The sequence below is a fragment of the Lagenorhynchus albirostris genome, chromosome 1 (genome assembly GCF_949774975.1).
Source record: "Lagenorhynchus albirostris chromosome 1, mLagAlb1.1, whole genome shotgun sequence".
Taxonomy (NCBI): domain Eukaryota; kingdom Metazoa; phylum Chordata; class Mammalia; order Artiodactyla; family Delphinidae; genus Lagenorhynchus; species Lagenorhynchus albirostris.
In genome coordinates, this window is record NC_083095.1 from 176,158,896 (window position 1) to 176,183,310 (window position 24,415).

Consider the following 24,415-nt stretch of genomic DNA (forward strand, 5'->3'; position numbering starts at 1 on the left):
AAAGAAATGCTAAAGGGAAAACCTCAGGCTGAAACAAAATGACACCCAGATGGTAACTCAAATCCACATGAAGAAATAAAAAAGCACCTTAAAGGTAATTATATAGGTAAATATAAATGACAATATACATTTTTCTCTTTTCTTCAATTAACTGACTAAAAAAGACTACTGCATAAGAATGTATTGCTGGACATATAAAATAAAACTCAATTTTATTTCTATATAAGAGCATTGAATAATCCAAAAACGATATTAGGGAAACAATTTTATTTGCAAAAGCATCAGAAATAATAAAATAGTAATAAATTTAACAGAGGGGCACAGCTTTTATCACAAGTTACAAGACATTGCTCAGGGAAATTAAAGAAATCTAAATAAAGATATACATTCACTGGAATGAACAGTATTCCATTGTGTGTATATATGTATACATATATATGAATATTGCATATTTTGTAGATTAATAATATCATATATAATTAACACATACAAAATAAAACAGCTATTTTGAATTCTTTATTGGGTAAGTTGCAGACCCCCATGTCTTTGGGGTTGGTTTCTGGAAGATTATTGTGATCCTTTGGTAGTATCATGTTGCCTTGATTTTTCGTGTTGCTTGGGGTGTTGTGTGCTGTCTGCACAGTTGAAGTAGCAGTCACTTCCTTCAGTCGTTACTACTGCCTTCAGGGAAGAAACCTTCCATCAGCACTGTTACAGACTCTGAGGCTTTCTCAGACCTTGAGTGGATACAACTACTCACACTTCTTGCTCCCTCTTGTGGCAGAATTCTTAAGCTTGTATATCTTTGGATTCTGCAACGCATCAGCCCCAATCCTGACTGCCACCCTTTTGTTTCCCTAAAGTGGTGCTACAGCTCAAGTTTCTGGTTTCTCTCTGGTCCACAGACTCAGGCCTGCTTTCTCCAAGTGCTCCCTAGATGTCCAACAAAGCTTGCTCTGCCGCCACCCTCAGGAGCATCCACAGGGAGCTGGCTGCAGTGTGAGGGAAAGTGGGTGAGGCATGCCTGTCGCTTGGGGTGCCACATGCTAGCCGGGGGTATCCGCAGGTGAGGCTTTCCCAGAAGTTCATGGGTGGGCTTTCTGATGGAGTTCACAGCATAGTCAGCAGGAACTGAATCCCTTTAATGCTCCCCCAAAATGTTACGTGCCTCTCTCTTGAACTCTTCTCACCCCAAATTTAGTACTCTGGATGCTGCAGGAGAGAAATGAGTCTCTTTGGCAGTGTCCTGGACAGCTGGGGAAGCCTGGTGTTCATTCACCTGCTCTTCCTCCCACCCCACCTCTCACCCCCCTCAGAGGATGGCCTTGCTTGGCCCTAGCTGTGTCACCTTGGGGAAGGTGGGCAAAGTCAAACTGTTCCTCTTATCCACTCTAATGTGTCCAAATTCTTATTTTTCTCTCCACTGGAGTGCTGGAACTTCTCCTCTAGAAACCCAGACTTCCATAAAAGCTCTCTTGTCTGTGGTGACTGCCCAAGTCGAGGTTATCCAGATGCTTCTGGACCATGGCCAAGAGGGGCTGGAACCAGTTCATAAGCTACTGAAGAGCGCACAGTCAGGATGGAGGTCTATCTTCCTATTATTTGATGCACAGGTGGATGAAACTCTGGATCCTTTGGCGTATGATGCTGGATCCCAAACTCTCACAAAGACACTTTTGTTCATGGATGGATGTCAAATTTTTGTTGTTGAGGAGAGTTTAGGAGGGGTATCTTATGCCATCATGATGATGATGTCACCTGTCATAAATTTGCAGTGAAGTCAGTTCTGTATGTCCTAGTCTGCATTCCCTCCTGGGATCTCCCAACATCCTGGTTTTTGAATGCATAGTTTTACTGAGAAAATTATAATTAACATATAATCAAATGATGGAAAAGATGACCTAAATTTATGGATCATTGACTGCTATATGCCTCTGCTTTTTTTTCCCACCTTTTTGTAGGGGAGTGCCTACCGTGGAGTCTATCCTTGTCTGTGCTACTATATTGTGTGTGCGTGTGCGTGTGCGTGTGTGTGTGTGTGTGTGTGCGTGTGTGTGTGTGTGTGTTTTGTGGTAAGTCACATCACAGGAACTGTCCCTGAAAATGATTACAGATCACAAGACTGTGGTCTTTGGCATTGATGCCAAATTTTAATGAGAATCTGTGTAGCTCTTGGAAGAGCACGTGTGTTTTGCATGCAGGGGGTAGGGATCACGGATATTTGCAAACAGAGGGAGCACTGGTGCACTGGATTCGATAACAGCCTCAACATGTCCTTGACTACCTGTACTCATGTCCTCTCACACAACTCTGATCTTAGTATATGACTTTAGTGAATGCAAGAAAAGCAAACAAATGCAAGCAGAGATGTCAAAATTGCTTGTTCATTAAGGTTTGCCCCACATGCTGTGCTAAGAACCTGAGGTTACAATGTAAAGACCCCTAAGCCAACCAGCTGGAAGATGAGAGACATGTAGCCAGGTCACCTCCTGTGACACCTGAAAAGCTTATTTTCTCTTATCTCCCAAACCACTCTTCTACATTCTGCTTTGTGGTACTGGATCTGGGATTCTAAGAACTACATTTTTGCTTTGCCAGGTAGCTCCAAGTTAGGCTGTGCAAATAGGGCAAGCTAGACGTAGATTGCAAGTTTGGAAAAGAAACAAGGGATTTGTTTCTCCCACTTGGTTACCAATGGGCTTCCTGAGAGCTCATGTCCCTTTTCAGTTCTGGTGAACATCATGCCAGCAATGTTTCTTTTTCCCAGGAGCAGAAGTTCTTTCCATGACACAAATGGTTTGCATTCTTTCCAACATATGCAGAATAAGTTTTATTAAATTTTTTAATTTATTATTTAAAATTATTTAAAAATATTAAAAATTATTAAAATTTTAAATTTATTATTAAGTTTTATTAAATTCTCACCCGAGACACTAGCAGTGCCTCCTCTTCAGAAGTACATCTGAGACTCTTCCTGAAAAATCAGCCAAGTAACATCCTCTACACTCAGAGGTCTCCTTTAGCCCTAATGGTGGAAACTTCTCCTGAAACTGCTTTCTCCATGTTACTTTAGAATTCTTTTTACACTTTCAGCTACTTGGCTAACAATTTTATACTTAGTTAACTAGTTTTTTATTCTTGCTCTCTTTTCAAACAGTTAGTGTGGTCTCTATCTCCTGATGAACACCAACTATATACCTGTATTGTCCCAAATAACAGTGAGCCAACTGCTAGACAAGTGAGTGAAGCCACTGACCACAAGCTGACCAAAGATGTGTAAGTTAGCCCAGCTCACAGCAGTCTACATTGCTAACTCCCAAATCGAGAACTGTATGAATAGTTATGCTTTAAGCTAAATAGTTTTTGGGTAATTATTTAGTAAAATAACACTAACAAATGTGGAAAAAATTTTAAAAAGGTTGAGATATGATTTAATAACTCTTAGATGGGCATAAATGAAAAAAAACCCCACCCATCTGTATGGCTGACGGTTATGTAGAGAAAAGTATATTTTTCCCAACTTGCTGGTAAAAATGTTAACACCCTTTTAGGAAAACAGTCTCACAGTATCTTTTAATATTAAAAATTAATATACACTTTAACACTACCAATCCTGCGACACTACCCCAAAGAGATAAAAACATCAAATGTAAGAATATATACTCATGGACACATTTAGTAGTGAAAAAACTTAAAAAGTCAATGACCTTTAATAGAAGAATGATCAAATAAACAATTCTGCTAGTAAAAAGGATAAATTAAAGTTGTTTCATTTTCAGGCTTGCAAGGATTTATCTAAGATGTTTCTGAATAAAAAGATGCAAAAAAGAGTAAAATGAAAAACCATACCACAAGAACCATTCTAAGTAATTATATAGTATTTTATATCTTTATATATAATTTTTTACCTTCATCATCAAAGGGTGATAAATTCATCACTTTTGTTTTATATTTACTTGGTGCAATGTGCCTGGTGTAGAAATCTTCTTGATTTGAGAATGCATTTTTGTTTTTAAATAAACTCATACCTAAAGTAAAGTTTAAAAACAAAAATTATATGAAGTCTGAATATTTACACACTACTCCTCAAACTCCATGTATTAGTCTTTATGCATTTGTAATGTTTCCTTCCCACAGTTTGGCCACTCATCTATTACTGTTACTCCAGTTTCTATAAATTATTTCATCCTTTTTTCTTCCTTCTCTTTATTCTGTGTTCCTTGGGTAGCGTCTTTTTCCCCCCAACTTCACTGAGGTATACTTAGTATACAAAAATTGCGCATATTTATACATTTTGATGAATTTGAAAATATGCATACACCTGTGATGCCATCACGATAAGGTAATAAAAATATCCATCGCCTCTAAAAGACTACTCGTCTCCTTGCTTTTTTATGTGTATGTGGTAAGAACACTTAGCATGAAGCACTCCCTCTAACAATTTTTACATGCACAAGACTGTATTGTTAACTATAGACATAATGTTGTTCAGAAGGTCTCTAGAACTCACTCATGTAGTATAAATGAGACTTTACACCCATTTAACTACTACCCATTTCCCCCTACCCCCAGCCCCTGGAAACTACCATTTTATTCTCTGTTTCTGTGAGTTTGACTATTTTACATCTCATATAAGTGAAATTATGCATTATTTGTCCTTCTGTGACTGGTTTATTTCATTTAGCATTAATACCTTTCAGGTTCATCCTTGTTGTTGTGTATGGAAGGACATCTTTATCTTTTAAGACTGAATAATATTCTATGTCTATACTACATTTTCATTTTTCCTCAGATTTACTGAGACTTAATTAACATAAAACATTGCATAAGTTTAAGGTGTACAATGTGATTATTTGATACATGAAAGGATTACCACAATAGAATTAGTTAAAACCTCCATCACCACACATAATTACCTTTTTAAATTTTGTAGTAAGAACACTGAAGATGTACTCTCCTAGCAACTTTTAACTATTGTCATCACACTGTATATTAGATCCCAGGACTTATTCTTCTTCTCCCTAGAAGTCTGTACCCTTTAACCAACATCTTCCCATATCCTCCACCCCACAGCCCCTGGTAACCACTATTCTACTCTCTGTTTCTGAGTTCAACTTTTTTAGATTCCACATATGAATGATATCATACAAATGCTTTCCGTCTCACTTATTTCACTTATATAATGACCTCAAGTTCCACACTGTCCCAAATGGCAGGATTTCCTTTTTTTATATAGCTGAATGACATTCAATCGATTATCTGTCTTTATCTCTTCATCTGTCTTCAGACACTTAGGTTGTTTCTAAGACTTGGCTATTGTGAATAATGCTGCAGGGAATATGGGAGTGCAGATATCTCTTCTTAAATAGTGACTTGACTTCTTCAGATATGTACTCAGAAGTGAAATTGCTGGATCATATGATAGATCTATTTTTATTTTTTGGAGGAACATCTATACTGTTTTCCATAGTGGCTGTATCAACTTAAAATCTCACCAACACTGCACAAAGGTTCCCTCTTCCCCACATGCTCACCAACTTTTATCTTTTTGATAATAGTAATTTTAACAGGTGTGAGATGATATCTCACTGTGGCTTTGATTTGCATTTTGATTAGTTGAGCACCTTTTCATGTGTCCGTTAGCCATTCATATATCTTCTTTGGGAAAATGTCTATTCAGGCCCCTTCCCATTTATAGTCGCATTGTTTGTTTGTTCTAATATTGAGTTGTATAAGTCCTTATATACTTTGGGTATTAACCCCTTATCAGATAGATGGTTTGCAAATCTTTTCTCCCATTCCTTAGGTTGCCTTGTGATTTTCGATGGTTCCTTTTGCTGTGTAAAAGATTTTTAATTTGATGTTGTCCAAGCTGTTGACTTTTGGTTTTGTTGCTTGTGCTTTTTAGTGCAATGTCTGAAATGTCATTGCCAAGACCAATGTCAAGGAGCTTTTTCACTATGTTTTACTGTACGAGTATTGAGGTTTTAGAGCTCACATTTAAATATTTAATCCATTTTGAGTGAAACATTGTAAACAATATAAGATACAGGTCCAATTTCATTCTTGCATATGGATATCCAATTTTCCAAAACCATTTATTAAAGAGACTATCTTTTCCCCATTTGTAAGATATTCTCTGTAGATGACATGATCATATTTTTTTCTTATTGAAGTTGATTTACAATGTTGTGTTAATTTCTGCTGCACAGCAAAGTGATTCAGTTATATATATGTATATATTTTTTATATTCTTTTCCATTATGGTTTATCACAGGATATTGAATACACTTTCCCTGTGATTTACAGTAGGACCTTGTTGTTTATGCATTGTATATATAATAGTTTGCATCTGCTAATCCCAAATTCCCAATCCATCCCTCCCCAACCCCCTCCCCCTAGGCAACCACAAGTCTGTTCTCTATGTCTGTGAGTCTGTTTCTGTTTCATAGATAGGTTCATTTGTGCCATAATTTAGATTCCACATATAAGTGGTATCACATAGTATTTGTCTTTCTCTTTCTGACTTACTTCACTTAGCATGATAATCTCTAAGTCCATCCATGTTGCTGCAAATGGCGTTATTTCATTCTTTTTTATGGCTGAGTAGTATTGCATTTTATATATGTACCACATCTTCTTTATCCATTCACCTGTTGAGGTACATTTAGTTTGTTTCCATGTCTTGGCTATTGTGAATAGTGCTGCTATGAACGTAGGGGTGCATGTATCTTTTTGAATTACAGTTTTGTCCAAATATATGCCCAGGAGTGGGATTGCTGGATCATATGCTAACTCTATTTTTAGTTTTCTTGAGGAACCTCCATACTGTTTTTCATAGTGGTGGCACCAATTCACGTTCCCACCAATGGTGTAGGAGGGTTCCCTTTTCTCCACCTCCTCTTCAGCATTTGTCATTTATGGACTTTTTAATGATGGCCATTCTGAATGATGTGAGGTGATACCTCATGGTAGTTTTGATTTGCATTACTCTAATAATTAGTGATGTTGAGCATCTTTTCATATGCCTGTTGGCCATCTTTATGTTTTCTTTGGAGAAATGTCTATTTAGGTCTTCTGCCCATTTTCTGATGGGGTTGCTTGTTTTTTTGATATTGAGATATATGAGCTGTTTGTATACTTTGGAAATTAAGCCCTTGTCAGTCGCATCATTTGGCAAGGCTCTTTTTTTACGGTCTTGACTCAAGCAATACGAGCCCCAGATTTCATGGCTGAATGGTGCCACTGGCTTTGCTCTGCTGAAGATCAGCTTTGCCTGCTGTACTCTCTGCTCAAGTGTTGCTTGGATACAAATCCTCCAAGTGTTCTGGCCAGGCTTTCTGGCCAGGAAGGGCCAGGAGCTACACTCAGGAGTGAGGCAAAATTGAGCTCCCCTGCCTGGGCAGAATGGGAGGGCCACCTGCAAGCAGGCCCCCTGGTCTTCCTGATCAGGCTTTCTGGTCAAGAGGGGCCAGGAGCTTTGTCCAACAGTTGGTGGGGGCTATTAATTAGCTCCCTGCCTGTGCCAAGCAGGGAAACTGACTTCAATCCCTCCAAGGCTCTTTGAAGTCTTGACTCAAGCTGACCTGCTCCCCAAGTTCCCTGGTTAAATGGTGCCACTGGACTTGCTCTATGGACAATCAGCTTTGCCTGCCATACTCTTCACTCAAGAAGTGCTCCATAGTTTCCAGGTGTTCTGACTCATCTGCCTGGTAAGGTGAGGCAAGGAGCTACTCAGCAGTATATCAAGCTAGGGCTCAGCTCCCCTGCTTGGAGGGGGTAGACAGGGCTCCAGAGCTGTCAAGGCTCTTCATTTGAGGAACCAAACCATACAGACCTGCATCTCAGTGTGTCACCTGGTAAGACTGTGCCACCCTCCCTCTTGTTTCTCCAGGTGAGCAAAGCTGCTGTCAGGACTACTACTTGGGTACTGCGGGTAAGAACTTGGTCTGCCAAGATCCCAGTGCTGGTTGTTGCAAGCCCCTCCCCCTTCTCTGTCACAATCAGATTCCCAGTAGTCAAGCCCAGCAGATTACCCCGAAATCCCTGTGGTAAGAAGTGAGGGCTCTCAAGAAGTGACCCACAATGCTGGTAGAGCTGGAAATCCACGCTGGGCTCTTCTTTCAAACTGGAGGAACTGAGGGCTGAGGGGAGACTTCTTGGTGTTGTGCTGCACCAGCCTGGGGGAAGGGCAATATGGTCAGTGTGTAGCCGCTCCTCTTATCCGTCTAATGTGGTGTGTCTTGGTCTCTGTTGTGCAGGGGGTGTGCTACAGCCTCACTCCCATGTTCTAGGATTTTTTCAGTGGTGTCTGGTCCATGAACAGTTTTTAGTAATTCTTCTTGTGAGGAGGAGTGACATCAGGAATGACCTATGTTACCATCTTGGTGCCATCACTCCTCACCTTTTATGTCATAATTTACCTTTCGTTTATATTGTGTATCCACTACCGTAGCTGTAGTTGTTTTTAATGTTTTTGTCCTTTCACCTTTATGACAGAGTTAACACGCCACCGCATTACAGCACCAGAGTGTTTGAAATTTGACCATATACTTGCTTTACTATGGTGCTGTATATTTTCATATCATCAATTAGTGTGCTTTCATCTCAGCTTGAAAACCTCCTTTCAATATTTCTTATAAAGCAGTTCTAACGGTGATGAATTCACCCAGCTCTCCTTTGTTTGTGAGCCTTATCTCACCTTCATTTCTACAGGAAAGCTTTGTCTGGTAAAGTATTCTTTTTAGGCAGTTTTTTTTTTCTTTCAACACTTTGAATATATCATCCTACTCTCTCCTGGCCTGCAGTGTTTTTGCAGAAAAAGCGTCTAATAGCTTGATAAGGATTCACTTGTATGAGAGAAATATTTTCCTCTTGCTACTTTAAAAATTCTATCTTTGGTTTTGATTTTAGACAGTTTTATTATAATATTTCATGGCAGATATTGTTGTGAATTGAAATTTGGGGGTGATTTATTAGCTTCATGACCTTGGACATTCAAATCCCTCCCTAGATTTGGGAAGTTCTCAGCCATTACTTCTTTAGATAAGTGTTCTGCTGCCTTCTCCTTATCTTCTCCTTCTGGGACTCCAATCATTTATATATTATTTAGCTTATTGTCTTATAGTTCACGGTTTTACTTCATTCTTTAAAAAATTTTTTTCTTTACTCTTCTTTGTATAATTCCAAAGGTACTGCCTTCTGCTTCACACATTCTCTCTTCTGCTTGATCCATTATGATGTTAATATTCTCTATTGCAGGGCTTCCCTGGTGGCACGGTGGTTGAGAGTCCGCCTGCCGATGCAGGGCACATGGGTTCGTGCCCCGGTCCGGGAAGATCCCACATGCCGCGGAGCGGCTGGGCCTGTGAGCCATGGCCGCTGAGCCTGCGTGTCCAGAGCCTGTGCTCCACAACGGGAGAGGCCATAACAGCGAGAGGCCCGTGTACCACAAAAAAAAAAAAAAAAAAAAAAAAAAAAAAAAATTCTCTATTGCATTTTAAATTTCATTCACTGTATTCTTCAGCCCCAGAATTTGATTCGATTTTAATGATTTCTACTCTCTGCTAAACTTCTCATTTTATTTATGCATTGTTTTCCTGCTTTTGTTGACCTTTCTGTGTTTTCCTGTAGCTCCCTAAGCTTCCCTAAAACAGCTATTTTGAATTCTTTATCAGTTAGATTGCAAACCTCCTTTTCTCTTGGGTTATTGGAAAATTATTGTATCTCGTTCATGGCATCATCATGTTTCCTTGATTTTTCATGTTCCTTGATGTTTGTACTGCTGTCATTGAATTTGAAGAAGCAGTCACCTCCTCCTTGCTTTACTGATGGCTTTTCAGAAATAAATCCTTTCTATCAGCCCTGCTGAGGATTCTGAGGCTTTCTTAGACCTTTCCTATGATTACATCTACTCTACACTTCTTGCTATCTTTTGTGGCAGAATTCGTAAGCTTGTATGCCTTCTTCCTATCCTGTAATGCCAGACTGGTTGCTGCCAGCTTCCATTTTGCCTTCCCTCTGGCAGTGTTGTATGTTCCATTTTGTGGTTTCTCCAAGGCCTTCAGATTTGGGCTTGCTTTCTGTGGGTGCTCACTAGCTGTCTGTGAAAGCTCATTTTTGCTGCCTTCGGGAACACACACAGGGAGCCAATCACAGGGTGAGGGTTTGTGGGTGAGGTGCATGGAGTGTTGGAAATGTGTATGGGCCAGTTTTAGGGGGTTCACAGGTGAGGTGTTCTCAGCAGCTGATGTGTGGGACTCCCAATGGAGTCCTTGACATGGTTAGCAGTAACCACATCTCTTTCATATATTCTATTCTGAGCCCTGGCTGCTGTTCTCTCAGCCACTCACCACTCCTAGTCATGCAGCTCATGACACAGTTCTCTGGATGGGACAAGAGAGAAATGGGTCTCTTGACAGTGTCCTGTACAGCTAGAGAAGCTGGGCAGTCACTCATGTTCTCACTTTGCCCCATGGGATAAATCATGGGAGGAGAAGGGCTCTTTTGGCACCGAGGTTTGCTGTCCTGGGGGAGGAGTGATGCAGGTAAACTGTTCTTACCCTCTTCAATGCCTCCAACCTTGGATTTTTTTTTTTATTCCAACAGTGTGCTGAAACTTTTCTGCTTTAACTCCTGGACTTCCACAAATGCTCTCTTGTCTGTGGGTGACTGTCAAGTTGATTTTCTTTGGGTGGAAGATGGTAGAAAACTCCTGTTCTATCTTGTTGATGTCACCACTGTAAAATTCCTTTTCTCTTGCCAAATATTCTAGAGGGAATTTCACTCATTGTCTTTAGTTCCCTGATTTGTCCAATTCTTTCAAAGTCATTTAGAGAGCTTTTTTCCTTCTGGTTGAGAAAGATTCTTTCGTAAAGAAAGGTTCTTCTTTTATAGCATTTTGATGGAGTAACATTTTTAGTATTTGCAAATGCACATGTACAAGAGCTCTTCCTACTCTTCGTGGGTAAATTAATTAGCAGCAAAACCCTGACTTTTTTTTTTTTTTTTTAAAATGGATACGGAGGGTGGCACACATGGCTTTTCTCTGATGGACAGTTTCCATTCTTAGCATCTTCCTTAATTTCAACCTGTATCCCAACCCTGTTTTACTTTGAAGCAGAATATTCACTTCTTTATTTGATCTGTACACTATATTTAGAAGGATGCATTTATAAGAATAGTTTTGGAGATCAGAGCTCTATGCATGAAACACTGGCTTCCCCTCACCCCATTCAATCAATGTTCATAAGATTTATTTTTCATATATCCTACTTATTATAAAAGTAATATGTGCTATTGTAGAACACTCCCATTTAAACAAATATTATAAACCTCATCTTATTTTATCAGTAGCTAGAGATTAAACTGAAGCCAGAGCCTGAGAGGCTGTTACTGAGAAAATAAAATATTGTTGACACAATTTACTCCAGAATCCATGACTCTAAGCTAGCCATTCATATTTGTCAAATAAGAGTAAACTCTGGGGAGGATATTCAAATTACTAAAAATAAAAGCCTTAAGGCATGTTAGGGTAATGGGGTCATACTGTCATGTTTATGTTTATTCTTGATTTTATTTTCATGAAAGCATCAAGCCTAGATTGTTTGTAGGAAAATATTTTGGTACAGCTTGGTATTCCAATTTAAATGTAATTTTGAATGCAGTAGTATAGGACACTAGCTATCCCAAATGACCTCTCTAATTCCAAGAACTAAAACGCTAATTAAAAAATGTACTTTAAAAAGTATTGCTGAGATGGCATAAAAATATACTCTAGAGACCAAAAAGGAAGTAAAAGCAGTTAACTTGGGAATTTCTACTAAAAAGGAGTGTGTATGTGTGTGTGCGTGCACACACATTTTTTATAAATTTGACTGACCTGCAGTAATGTGGGTAGTGGGGAGGAAGACAAGGTGGGAAATTCCATAATGAAGAATAGTAAGAAATAAAGAGGGCACAATAAAATATTTTGCAATATATTTGTATAGAGCATCATTATATATTCTTTATGACTGCATGTGATAAAAGCTGAGAAGGGAGAGATTGGGATTGTAACATCATAGATAGGGAACCATTAGAACGTTGTGTATTTTATGTTAGTGTTACATATTTTCTGGGTGTTTAAAATATTTCATAAAGAGTAAAATTTTAAAAGCATACTACAAAAGTATTCTAAGTAGTCAGATATTTATTTTATATTGGTATATCTCTTATTTTCATTGTCAAAGGGTGAAAAATTGATCACGTTTCTTGAGAATTTACTTGGTGCAACGTGCCGGTAAAAAAACTCTGTTTGATGTTGTGTGGACATATCTTTGTTTTTAAATAAATTCTCACATAAAGTAAAATTAAAAAAAAAATCACATAGACACCATTACTATTTGCACTCTACTTCCCAAACTCCATGTATTAGCCTTTGTTTCTGCAGTTTGTCTTCCCACATTTGAGTGGTTACTTTTCTATCACTCCAATTTCTATAAACTAATTCTTCATTTTCTCTTCCTTTTCTTTGTTCTGTGTTCTTAGGTACCATCTTATTTAATTTTGACCTTTAATCTAACCACATTTTATCTTATTTCTATATTTGATCTGTACTCTCCTTTTAATACCTTTTCTCTTAGGAATTTATATTGCTAATATAAAATTTTCTTTAGAGCATTTAATTATAAACTCACCATTAATAAGTATAAATTAATTAACTTAGTTTTGTTGATAAAAGGCATGACATTTTAAATTGAATGGATGTAAATGAAAGCACTTTACTGCTGTGTCTAAGGCTGTTACTCAAAACTGACAAGGATTCCTATTAATAAGCAACACTGAAGCAAAAATTAATTGAAAGAACCTAACCGAAAATACTCTGAAAATTAAAGACATGGAAAAATGGCTTATTGTAATACACCAAATTTAACTGCTTGGTTCCAACAATTTCATTTTTACACCACCCAGCTTTTCCCCAGTTAAAAGCTGTTGGAGCAAGTAATATTTATTTGATTCATTTACAACACTATTTTTTTACAGGAATAAAAGCGAGAATATAATAAAATAAAGCATTCAAAAGCAAAGTTTCAAAATCTTGCCTTAAATTTCAGTGAAAACATGTATTTTGGTGCTTATATCTGAGGATTCAGTTACTTTCCAATGCTAGCTTTCAGCATCAATTCTGTAAAAAGTTCAAAATGACAGTATTTCTTGCAACAAAGAGAAATGTATCGAACCCTGTTACTCCAGGACTAAAGCAGTAATCTGTGAATAATGAAACTCAGCTAGAGAACTCCACTCTAGTAGAGATATAAATTTACATACCAACTTAATTATGTAGAGGAAATTGGTAATCAGTGAAATAACTGTTATGTTCCTCTTCTTATACCACTCATCAACTAGCTTTTTTGCTTTTTCAATTTCAAAGCAATATTCCTTTCTAAGCCAGCAAGAAAGTGAGTAGAATCACAGTTATAAATACTTAAACCAAGCATATTCTAAGGTCATTAGAGCATTGGATCATATGGATTACTTTCCAAATGGATGAGATTACAACTGAAAAATATCCAGCTAAATTTCCATTGACAGTAAATACTAGAGTTTAATCATAAGAGGAAATTCATGAAGATTATCGCCCATTAATACTAACATACAGTTACTGTTATCATTAATGATTCATAGTTAATTAAATCCCAGAGAAGACATAAACCATAAATATTAGACTTGGAAAATTCTTGTTCTTACCAGGGTGACTCTGATGATATGTCTTGATTTCACCAACTGCTTTTTCTCTTCCAACAGTATCTCTCATGCGTTCTATATCAGTCTCTATGGATAGAAAACAAATTTCAAAACACATTATAAGGTAACCATTAACACACATGTATGTGTGTCTTTGTGTCTGTGTGTAGTACTAACTTAATTAGTACTTGTATTACAGAAAAGAAATAATATAATGTCTGCATTGCACAATCATAAAACATTAGAATTTGAAGGGCTCTTAGCAATCATATAAGCCTCATGCTATTGAAGCTTAGAGATGTTTTGTGATTTGATTGAGAACACACACCAAGATAATGCAAAACTGAGTACAAGCTGATGCCCCATAATTCCTTAACCAGTGCTTTTCATACACAATGCACTGTCCCATACAAACTTCAATCATCTTGGGGAGTTCGTGTAAATGATATAACTGCCAAGTTTACACTAAGAGGACACTCATACTGTTAAGGATATACCTATGAGTGGAATGTGGCATTTTTTCCCCACTGGTCAAGAGACAAACCATGGTCCCACATTACGGAAAGTTACTACCAGGTAGAAATTCTTTGACTCTCTCAAGAATGTTTAATGCCATTTTTAAGGCTATGTAAATCAAGAGGACATCAAAGATGTAGAAGAGTAACAAGATATTCTGTAGTCTAAGAAAAACTGCCTATCAGGTCCTCTTACTATGTACACCTTGTAGCTGGGGAGGGGGAAATGGGTAAATCTGAGGCAGTACCAGCATTGGGACTGCATCCCATCCCATCTGAGTTTTTATGTGATTTGGACATTTGGCGGGATTTAGAAAGTACTAACTAGGTCAAAGGAGAGAAATAACATTCATGTATTTTGTTTTAATACATGAAAGTTTAAAGAAAAATTCATATTGAAAGAGGGGTTAAGTAGGATTGCTGACTTGGGTCAAATTATGTGTCCAGTGTTTTATGAATGAAAGCTAGTTACAGAAGAGCATGCACCAGAGGTTGGAAACCTATCCTGAACCTGACACCATAAGGTGGATCTTACTTTGTTGTAATGGCTGAGACCAGAAGTAAGTGTTAAAGAGCCAATTGAGTAGATATAATTGAGGCTCTCTGGTTTTTCTCCAACTGGTATAGGTTAAGAATGACAGGCCCAGTTGAAAGAAGCATGTAAAGATGCTTATATAAGCAAGGAAGCATTAAGAAGAGCATTTGATAGCAGATAGCAGATAGAATTAAGGACGAGGGAAAAGGGAGTATGTGCTAGAGAAATCTGAAATCTAGTAAGAATCACAATTTCCCTCCTCACAATACCCTCCCACTGCTTAAATTATTTTTTAAGCCTACTCTTCCTGAAGTTCCTAGTATATGATCCACACTTTACTGTTTCTTTGCATGTCTCATATTTTTGGGGGGTTTATACTGGGCGTTCTAGACAATATCTTGTAAGAAATCTGGATACTGAGTTCCTCTCCCCTTTGGAGGCTTGCTGTTGCTGTTTGCCTGATTATTTATTTAGTGACTTGGCTGGAATATATTCTATTGTAGAGAAGTCTCCTTCTCTGCAGTGTGAATCTTCTAATGTTGCTCCTCTGGGGGCACAGACTTAGGCATGCAAACAGTCACCTTTGGATGACACTTGTTTTTCCTGCTGACTGTCTCTTTCCCTTGTTTTTCTGTTAAGCTCTCTGCCTCCTTTAATATCACACCAAAGATCAAGAAGCAGTGTGTCAAACACTGTAACACCAAGACAAGTGGCAGTAGTGTAAACTACAGACTATGTAACAAAACTAAACACCTCTACTTCACCTGAGATACTGAAAATGTGCCTGGTATTTCAATTATATAGAGGGAATTAGTAAGCAATGAAATCTCTCTTTTAATCCCATTCATAAGCTAGCCTTTCTGCTTTTGCAACTAGCCTAAAAAAGAAAGTGAGTAGCACTTAAAATGCTTCCATCAAGCATATTCCAAGCTCACTATACCACTGAAATTTTGAGGATCACTTTTTAAATGAAGGAGTTCTAAAATTCACAATATGTAAATCCATTGATAATAACTGCTGGAGTTCCACTAATTATAGGAGGGAATTTATGAAGACATTGCATCATGTAATAACAGCTTATAGGTACTGTAATCAGATTCAAACTTAAATAAACTTAAATAAACTCTAGATAAGATAAATAAGCCAGAACAGACTTGAAATATTGTTCTTACCAGGATAACTCTTGGATTGTGTCTTGATTTCACCCTTTATTATACCTTTTCCAACAGCATCTGGGAAGCGCTTTGTATCAGTGTCTATAGAAATAAACAGTTTCAAAACACTTTTGTAAGGTAAATATTAACATGTAGTTGTGTTTGTTTGTAATACTCCTTTAATTAGCATTATTTTATTATAGAAGAATTATAATGAAATGTCTTACTTTCAGAATCAGTACACGTTAGAATTGGAAGAGCCACTGGCAACCATATAAGCCTCATTATATTGTAGCTTAGAAATGGTTAGTGATTTGACCAAGACCACATAGTCAGGTAGCGATAAAACTGATCCATAAACTGATGCCACATTAATTCATTAACTAGAACTTTTTCCATAAAATACGAAGTTTCTTGCAAATTTAAGTCATCCTATAGAGTTTATCTTAATAAATATAACTGTCTTGTGTACATTAAAAGCACATTCATATCATAAGGATATATCTGGTGAGGCCGGACATGACATTTTTTTCCCAGACCAAATTGCAAACAATGGGCATCACAGTCACAGAATGTTACTGTGAGGCAGAAATTCTTTGACTTGTCCAGGAATATTTTAATTCCTTTTTTAAAGGCCACGTAACTATACGTCAGTAGACATCAGTGATGGAGAAAAACAACAAGTAATTTGTAGACTGGGATAAAGTATCCTCTCAGGTTCTCTTAGCATGTAGACCTTCTATGTGGGGAGGAAGAAATGGGTAATTTACAGGAATGTGAGCATTGGTATTGCACTCACTCCTTCCATTTGAGTCTTTATGTGATTTTCACTTTGTTGCTGGATTCAGAAATGATGATATAGGTCCAATGATAGAAAAAAAATTGAAATTTATTTTAAAAAATTTTATTTTGCAAAAGGAATACTTAGAATTGGTGACTCTGGGTCACCTGTTGTGTAAAATTTTGTGTGGGCAAAAATTGGTTCTATCACAGCATGTAAATGAAGTTGGAACCTGTCATATCCAGAATTTATAGACTGGAAGTCTTGCTTCGGAGAAATTGCTGAGCTCATGAATATTTCAAACACTCTCTATCACTGAGGCAGCACAAATTTATCACCACTGCAATCTAAACAAAGGTGAAGACCACATGGGGCATCACTACTAAAATCAAAGACACGTTGGATTGGGCAGAACAAGTTTTTAGTAATTAAGTTACAGCATTTGTGAAAGTAATGTCTGCTATAGCAACACATAACTGGAGAACATCAGCAGACAAACTTTAGCCCTCTGGTCTTTCTCCAACAGATATAATTAGAAGAACTGATTCATTTGATCTGAGAAAGCAAAGGAGCCTTAGGTGAGCAGGGAGGCAGTAAGAACAGCCCTTGAGGGCAGACTGAATTAAAAACTAGGAGCATAATAAATGATATGGGGTGGAGAAACCTAATCTATTAAGAGTCACAATTTTGCTCCTTCACAACATCCTCCCACTGCTTTTAAGTATTTAAAAAAAATCCTATCCTGCTTGGAGTTCACTATTTTTTAAAAAAACATTTAACATACTATACTATATGCCCATTTAAAATGTGTAATCAATGGTTATTAATATAGTCATAGAATGTGTAACAATCACCATAGTCAATTTCAGAATCAACTTCAGATTCATACTAATTAAATTCCAGGTAAATGCAGAAACATGACTGACACATAGTTTTATTCTCTTATCTCCATTTTTGTGCTACTGAATTACATGTTACACATATAAAATTAAAGACATTGTTAAAATTGTTCTTATAATTTCTTTATGAACCTTTATAACTTTTAAAGAAGATGAGAGACAAAAAATTAGAGCAAGTTTGGTATATATTTACACTGTTTGTTATATCAGCATTCTTATTTACAATCTTTGGTTCTTTTCATTGGTTCCTATGGACTCAGCTTACCATCTGGTGTCATTTTCTTACTCAAATTCATCCTTGTTCACACCATCTTCTTTGCACAGCTCTTGTGAAATATATTATATATGTCTATATGTTAGAGGCCCAACAATACATTTTATACCTATTGTGTTATACAATTGCCTTTTAAATCAGTTAAGAGAAGAAAAGAGACAAATATGCATTTATATGGTCTTTTGCAATACTAGAATTATTCTAAGCCATGTTTTTTTGTTTATTTTTTGTTTCTTTTTTGTGTATTCAAATTACTGTGTGAGATCATTCACTTTCAGTGGGAAAAACTTCCTTTAGCATTTCTTGTAAAGTGCGTCTGCTAGCAGTAGATTCTCTGGAATTTTTTACTTGGGAATTTCACCATTTTTGAAAGATGGTTTGCCTGATATAAGTTTCTTAGTTGACAGATTTTTCTTTCATCATTTCAATATTCCATTCCACTGCCTCTGGTCTCCATAGCTTCTGTTGCTAAATGAAGGTTACTGGGATTCTGTTTTACACCATCAGTTGGTTTTCTCTTGTTGCTTTCAAGATTTTATCTTTGTCCTTGTCTCTCAACATTTTTACTATGATGGGTCTGGTTGTAGATTCTTTTCTGCTTATTCTATTTAAATTCACTGAGGTTGAATGTGTAGATTAATAATTTTCATTGGATAGTTTTCACAATTTTCAGCCATCTTTTCAAATATTTTTACTGCTCCTTTCTCTCTCTGTTCTCCTAGTATTCCCATACCTTTAGTTTGCTGTTTCTTCCTTCAGACTAATCCAATCTCTTGAACCCCTTAGGCAATATTTTCATTTCATTACTGTACATTTCAACTGCAGAATTTGCTTTGGGTTCTTTTACATTAATTTTTATTTTTAGTTGATAATGTGTATTTGACAAAATATTTTCATGGTATCTTCTTTTTGTAAAAGTTTTTTTTTTTTTTTGATGTGGACCATTTTTAAAGTCTTTACTGAATTTGTTACAATATTGCTTCTGTTTTATGTTTTGGTTTTTTGGCTGCAAGGCATGTGGGATCTTAGCTCCCCAACCAGGGATCGAACCCGCACCCCCTGCACTGGAAGGCGAAGTCTTAACCACTGGACCACCAGTGAAGACCCTTATTGTGTATCTGTTTTCCTTTAATTCTTTGAGCACATTTATAATAACTACTAGGTAGTCATTGTCTGCTAAGTCCAACATCTAGGATTCTCGCAAGCATATTTTGTTTCCTACTTTTTCCTGTGCTTGGGTCACAATTTACTATTTCCTTACGTGTCTTAATTTTTTTTTTTTACTAATAACTGGACATTTAAGATAATATATCATAGCATCTTTGGACTCTGATCTCTGTTTCCCTTTCTGAGGCTTGTTGTTTAGTGTGCTTTCTTGCTTGTTTGTGTACAGTGATTTCTCAGAGTTATCTTACTAACATATCTTTCCCCTGAGGTGTGAAGCCTTGCACATTGCTCCCAGAGGACATATCCTTGGGCATGCACACAGCTAGCTGCCTCTTGATGTTTGTGGTTTTAACAGGGCTCTGTTTGAATGTCTATTTCCCTTTTTTCTCTATTTAGGTGTCTTCTTTCAACATCACAGAAAACACCATAGAGAAATGCGTCTAGCACTGTTACTTCAGGTCTAATAAAGAGGGAATTGATAACCATCTGTTATATTCATCTATCACATTCCTTAACTAACCTTTCTACATTTGCAAATTCAGAACTGTCTATCTAAGCTGAAAATAGAAAGTGAATAGAATGTAATTGGGCATATTTATTTGTACCAAGCATATTCTAAGTTTATTAAAGGACTGGTTTTTATGGATTAGGTCTTAAACAAATGAGCTCTAAGACTAACAATATGTAGCTAGTTTTACACTGATATTCAATACAAAAATTCAACTAATTAAAGGAAGGAGTTCTTGAAAACTTTTGCCCATGTAATAATAAACCATAGATACTGATGTTATTCATGATTCTTAATTAAACTCCAGAGAAGATAAGGAAACCTGAAATCTTAGATTTGTAAAATTCTTGTCCTTACCAGGGAGATCCATTGATTGTATCTTGAATTGTCCCTTTATTACACCTCTTCTAGTTTTATCTGTCAAGCCTTTTACATTAGTCCCTGTAGAAACAACAAATTTCAAAACACTTTGCATGGTAACCATTTACATACAAACGTGTGTGTGTCTGCATGTGTGTGTGTGTCTGTGTGTGTGTAGCACTAACTTAATTAGCATTTATTACAGAAGATGAGTTTTGTTGAAATGTCTGGTTTGGAGAATCACAAAGCCTTAAATTAGAACAGATAAAGCAATTACATAAGTCACATTATATTGAAGTTTAGAGGTTCTTTAACCAGTACTTTTCTATAATTCCTTAACCAGTACTTAATTCCTTAACCAGTGCTTTTCAATATAATGCTATCTCTTACATAAGTGGAAATCATCCCAGAGAATTTATGATGGCAATATAATTTCCAGATTTATATTAAAAGAACACTTATTCTGCAAGGATGTACCCAATGAGGCAGAACTTAACATTTTTTTTTTTTCCCAACAAGACAAGATGTAAACCATAGTCTTCTTAGTCACAGTAAGAAGACTGTGACTTACCATGAGCCAGAAATTCTCTGACTTACTGGACATTTTAATTCCCTTTTAGGCTATGTAACTGTAAACCATGTAGGTATCACTGATTTAAAGAGTAACGCGATATTCACTGAATTGAGAAAAAGTGTCTCTGAGATTCCTCGAGCATGTACACTTTATGTCTTGCAAGGAGGAAATGGTGAAATTTGTACCACAAGCAGGACTCTGATTGGATCCATTTCCATTTGAGCTTTTATGTGATCTAAATTTTTGCTATAATTAACAATGATTAACTATGTTCGATGACATGAAAAATACATGAAAATTATTATAAAGGTATTCACACTGAGAAAGGGATAACTAGGACTGGGGACCTAAAGGGTACATCCTTGGGCATGCACACAGTTGCCTTTTGATGTTAGTGGTTTTAACAGGGCTCTGTTTGAATGCCTGTTTCCCTGGGTTAAAAGTTTAGTGAATGCACTACCAAACGTAAGGTAGATAGCTAGTGGGAAGCAGCCGCATAGCACAGGGAGAACAGATCGGTGCTTTGTGACTGCCTGGAGGGGTGGGATAGGGAGGGTGGGAGGGAGGGAGACGCAAGAGGGAAGAGATATGGGAACATATGTGTATATATAACTGATTCATTTTGTTGTAAAGCAGAAACTAACACACCATTGTAAAGCAATTATACTCCAATAAAGATGTTAAAAATAAATAAATAAATAAAGAGCAAGAACCCCCCCCCCAAAAGTTTAGTGAATGAAGTTGGTTCTAGTAGAGCATGTAAATGGAGTTGGAAACCTGTCATGATCCTGACATTGTCTAGTAGAAGACTGCTTTGAAAAAAGGGCTGAGCCCATGAATAAATGTAAAAGGTCACACTATGATTTTGGCAGCCCAAATGTACCATATTGCATTCTTCACAGAGAGGATACCACCTGGGGCATCATTAACAAAGTAAACAAAGATGCATCAGATTAGGCAGGCAAGTTTTCAATAAATAACATTTTGTGAAAGTAATAAAATCTATAGCCACACAAAATTAGGGAATATTAGCACATATATTTTAGCCACTCTGGTCTTTCTTCAACAGATATAACTAAGGTGAATGGAATCATTTGAATCAAGAAAGCAGAGGATCCTCAGATAAGCAGGGAGGTAATCAGAACAGCATTTGAGGGATGACTGGGTTAAGCACTAGGAATTAAAGGTATGCACTAGAGAAATCTTTAATCGAGTAAGAGTCACAGTTTCCCTCCTTCACGGTATCCTCCCATTGCTTTAAATCTTTTAAAATCTCTTAATTTTTGTAGTTCACTAAGCTATTTTTAAAATATATAACATACCATAATATTCGTCCACTTAAAGTGTGTCCAAATCAATGGTTTCATTAAAAATTATATTCAGAGTTGTGTAACCATAACCACAATCAATTTTAGAGTCTACTTCAGATTTATATTATTAAATTCCAATTATATATAGAAATATTACTCCTATATAGCTCTGTTATCTCTTCCCCATTTTTGTGCTATTGTTATACATATTATACCTTTAAATATAAAAGAGTCTGTAATAATTATTTCTTTATATAACTCTGTGCCCTTGAAAAAAGCTGACAGAAGAAAGAAGAGCAAGTATATATTTACAGTGTTTGTTATATTAACCTTCTTGTTTACAATTTCTGGTTCTCTTCATTTGTTCCTGTGGATTCAAGTTAACATCTGCTATCATTTTTTACTCAAATATATCACCATTCTCATACATCTCCTTTGCACAGGTACTACAGAATATATCACTTTTCCATATTTTTATAGGCCCGACAATACAATGATATACATATTGTTCTATACAATCACATTTTAAATCAATTAAGAGAAGAAAGGACACAAAATATGCATTCATATTGTCTTTTGAAGTACAGAATTCCTTTTATAAACTTTAATCTATTTACTTCTATTTTTTACATGAACTTGTTCATGCAGTAGCCATAAAGTACATATGGGAACATATATTTTGTTTCACAAAGAAGGAGAAAAAACTGAAAAAATATCATTGCTTATGGAAAGCTGCAAAAGGGAAGGAGAAAGCATGATGGAACAAAAGAGAATACAACCCAAGAGTCTTGCTCTTCAGACTATAGTTTAGGTTACTGTGTAAAAACAGTTTATACCTTGGCCATTAGGGCTGCTCTAATTACTTGGGGGTCTAGAACTTCAGAGCACTATTTTTGTTTCAGGTTTGTTTTCTGTTTCCCAAGTGAAACACCTTATTGTTTCTTATGATTATTAAAGTAATACATGGTTAACTTTTAAAATTCCACATATGAGTGAAATCATGTGGTACGTATTTGTCTTTCTCTGTCTGACTTATTTCACTTAGCGTAACACCATCAAGGGTATTACGGGTTCCTCCATGTTGTTGCATACGCAAGATTTCATCTTTTATGGAGAGTAGTATTCCATTGTATATACACATACCACATCTTTTTTACATTCTCACCAACAGTGTATTACGGTTCCCTTTTCTCCACATCCTCTCCAACACTTTTTGTCTTTTTGATAATGGCTATTCTGACAAATGTTAGGTAGCATCTCTTCATAGTTTTGATTTGCGTTTCCTTAATAGTAATAGTGAACATCTTTTCTTGTGCCTGTTGGCCATCTGCATGTCTTCTTGGAAAAATTTCTGTTCAACTCCTCTGCTCATTTTAATGGCATTGTTAGCTTTTTTGTTTTTGAATTGTATGAGTTCTTTATATATTTTGGATATTTATCCCTTGTCAGATATATCATTTGCAAATATATCTCCCATTTGTTAGGTTGTCTTTTCATTTTATTTATAGTTTCCTTGCTGTGCAGAAGCTTTTCAGTTTGATGCAACCCCATTTTTTCATTTTTGCTTTTGTTTCCCTTGCTTGAAGAGACACAAATAGATAGTGCTAAGACTGATGTCAAAGAGCATACTGCCCATGTTTTCTTCTAGAGATTATGGTTTCAGGTCTTACATTCAAGTCTTTAATTCATCTTGAGTTAATTTTTCTGTATGGTGTGAGATAGTAGTCTAGTTTCACTTTTTTTGCCATGTGGCTGTCCAGTATTCACAATATCATTTATTGAAGAGACTATCATTTCTCCATTGTAGGTTCTTTATTCCTTTGTCCTAAATTAATTGTCTATATATGCATAGGTTTATTTCTGGGCTCTCAGTTCTGCCTCATTGATCTTTATATCTGTTTTTCTGCCAACACCAGGCTGCTTTATATTACTATGGCTTTCTAATATAGTTTGAAACCAGGGAGTGTGATACTTCCAGCTTTGTTATTTTTTCTCAGGATTGCTTTGGCTATTTTGGAGGAGTCTTTTGTGGTTCCATAGAAATTTTAGAATTTTCTGCTCTGTGTCTGTGAAAAATGTCCTTGGGATTTTGATAGGGATTGCACTGAATCTGTGGATTGCTTTAAGTAATATGGACAGTTATTACAATGTTAATTCTTCTAATTCATGAGGATGGAATATCTTTCCATTGTTGGTGTCTTCTTCAATTTAACAATGTCTTATAGTTTTCAGTATAAGTCTTTTCACCTTCTTGGTTAAACTGATTCCTAGGCTTTTTCTGCCTTTTGTTGAGACCGTAAATGGGATTGTTTTTGTTAATATGTTTTTCTGCTAGCCCACTGTTAGCATATAGAAATGGAACAGATTTTTGTATACTGATTTTGTATCCTTTACTGTATTTGTTTATTATTTCCAATAGTTTTTTGGTGGAGTCTTTAGGGCTTTGTATATACAAAACCATGTCATGTGCAAATAGAGACAGTTCTACTTCCTTTCCAATCTGGATGACTTTTATTTTTCTTGCCTAATTGCTCTGGCCAGCACTTCCAACACTATGTTGAATAAGAGGGGTGAGAGTGGCATCTTTGAATTGTTCTTGACCTTAGAGGCATA

General features: G+C 36.5%; 1 protein-coding gene across 1 annotated transcript in view; it reads right to left on the reverse strand.

The window, feature by feature from the left end:
• The window catches only part of CCDC7 (coiled-coil domain containing 7), a 291,607-nt gene that overhangs the window by 18,712 nt on the left and 248,480 nt on the right, over positions 1-24,415 (reverse strand). The window contains exons 34-37 of the mRNA XM_060161178.1: positions 19,916-19,999; positions 15,948-16,031; positions 13,729-13,812; positions 3,909-4,028 (exon numbers count right to left, since the gene is read on the reverse strand). Coding sequence (XP_060017161.1) covers positions 3,909-4,028; positions 13,729-13,812; positions 15,948-16,031; positions 19,916-19,999 — 372 coding nt within the window. The remainder of the gene's footprint in view (positions 1-3,908; positions 4,029-13,728; positions 13,813-15,947; positions 16,032-19,915; positions 20,000-24,415) is intronic.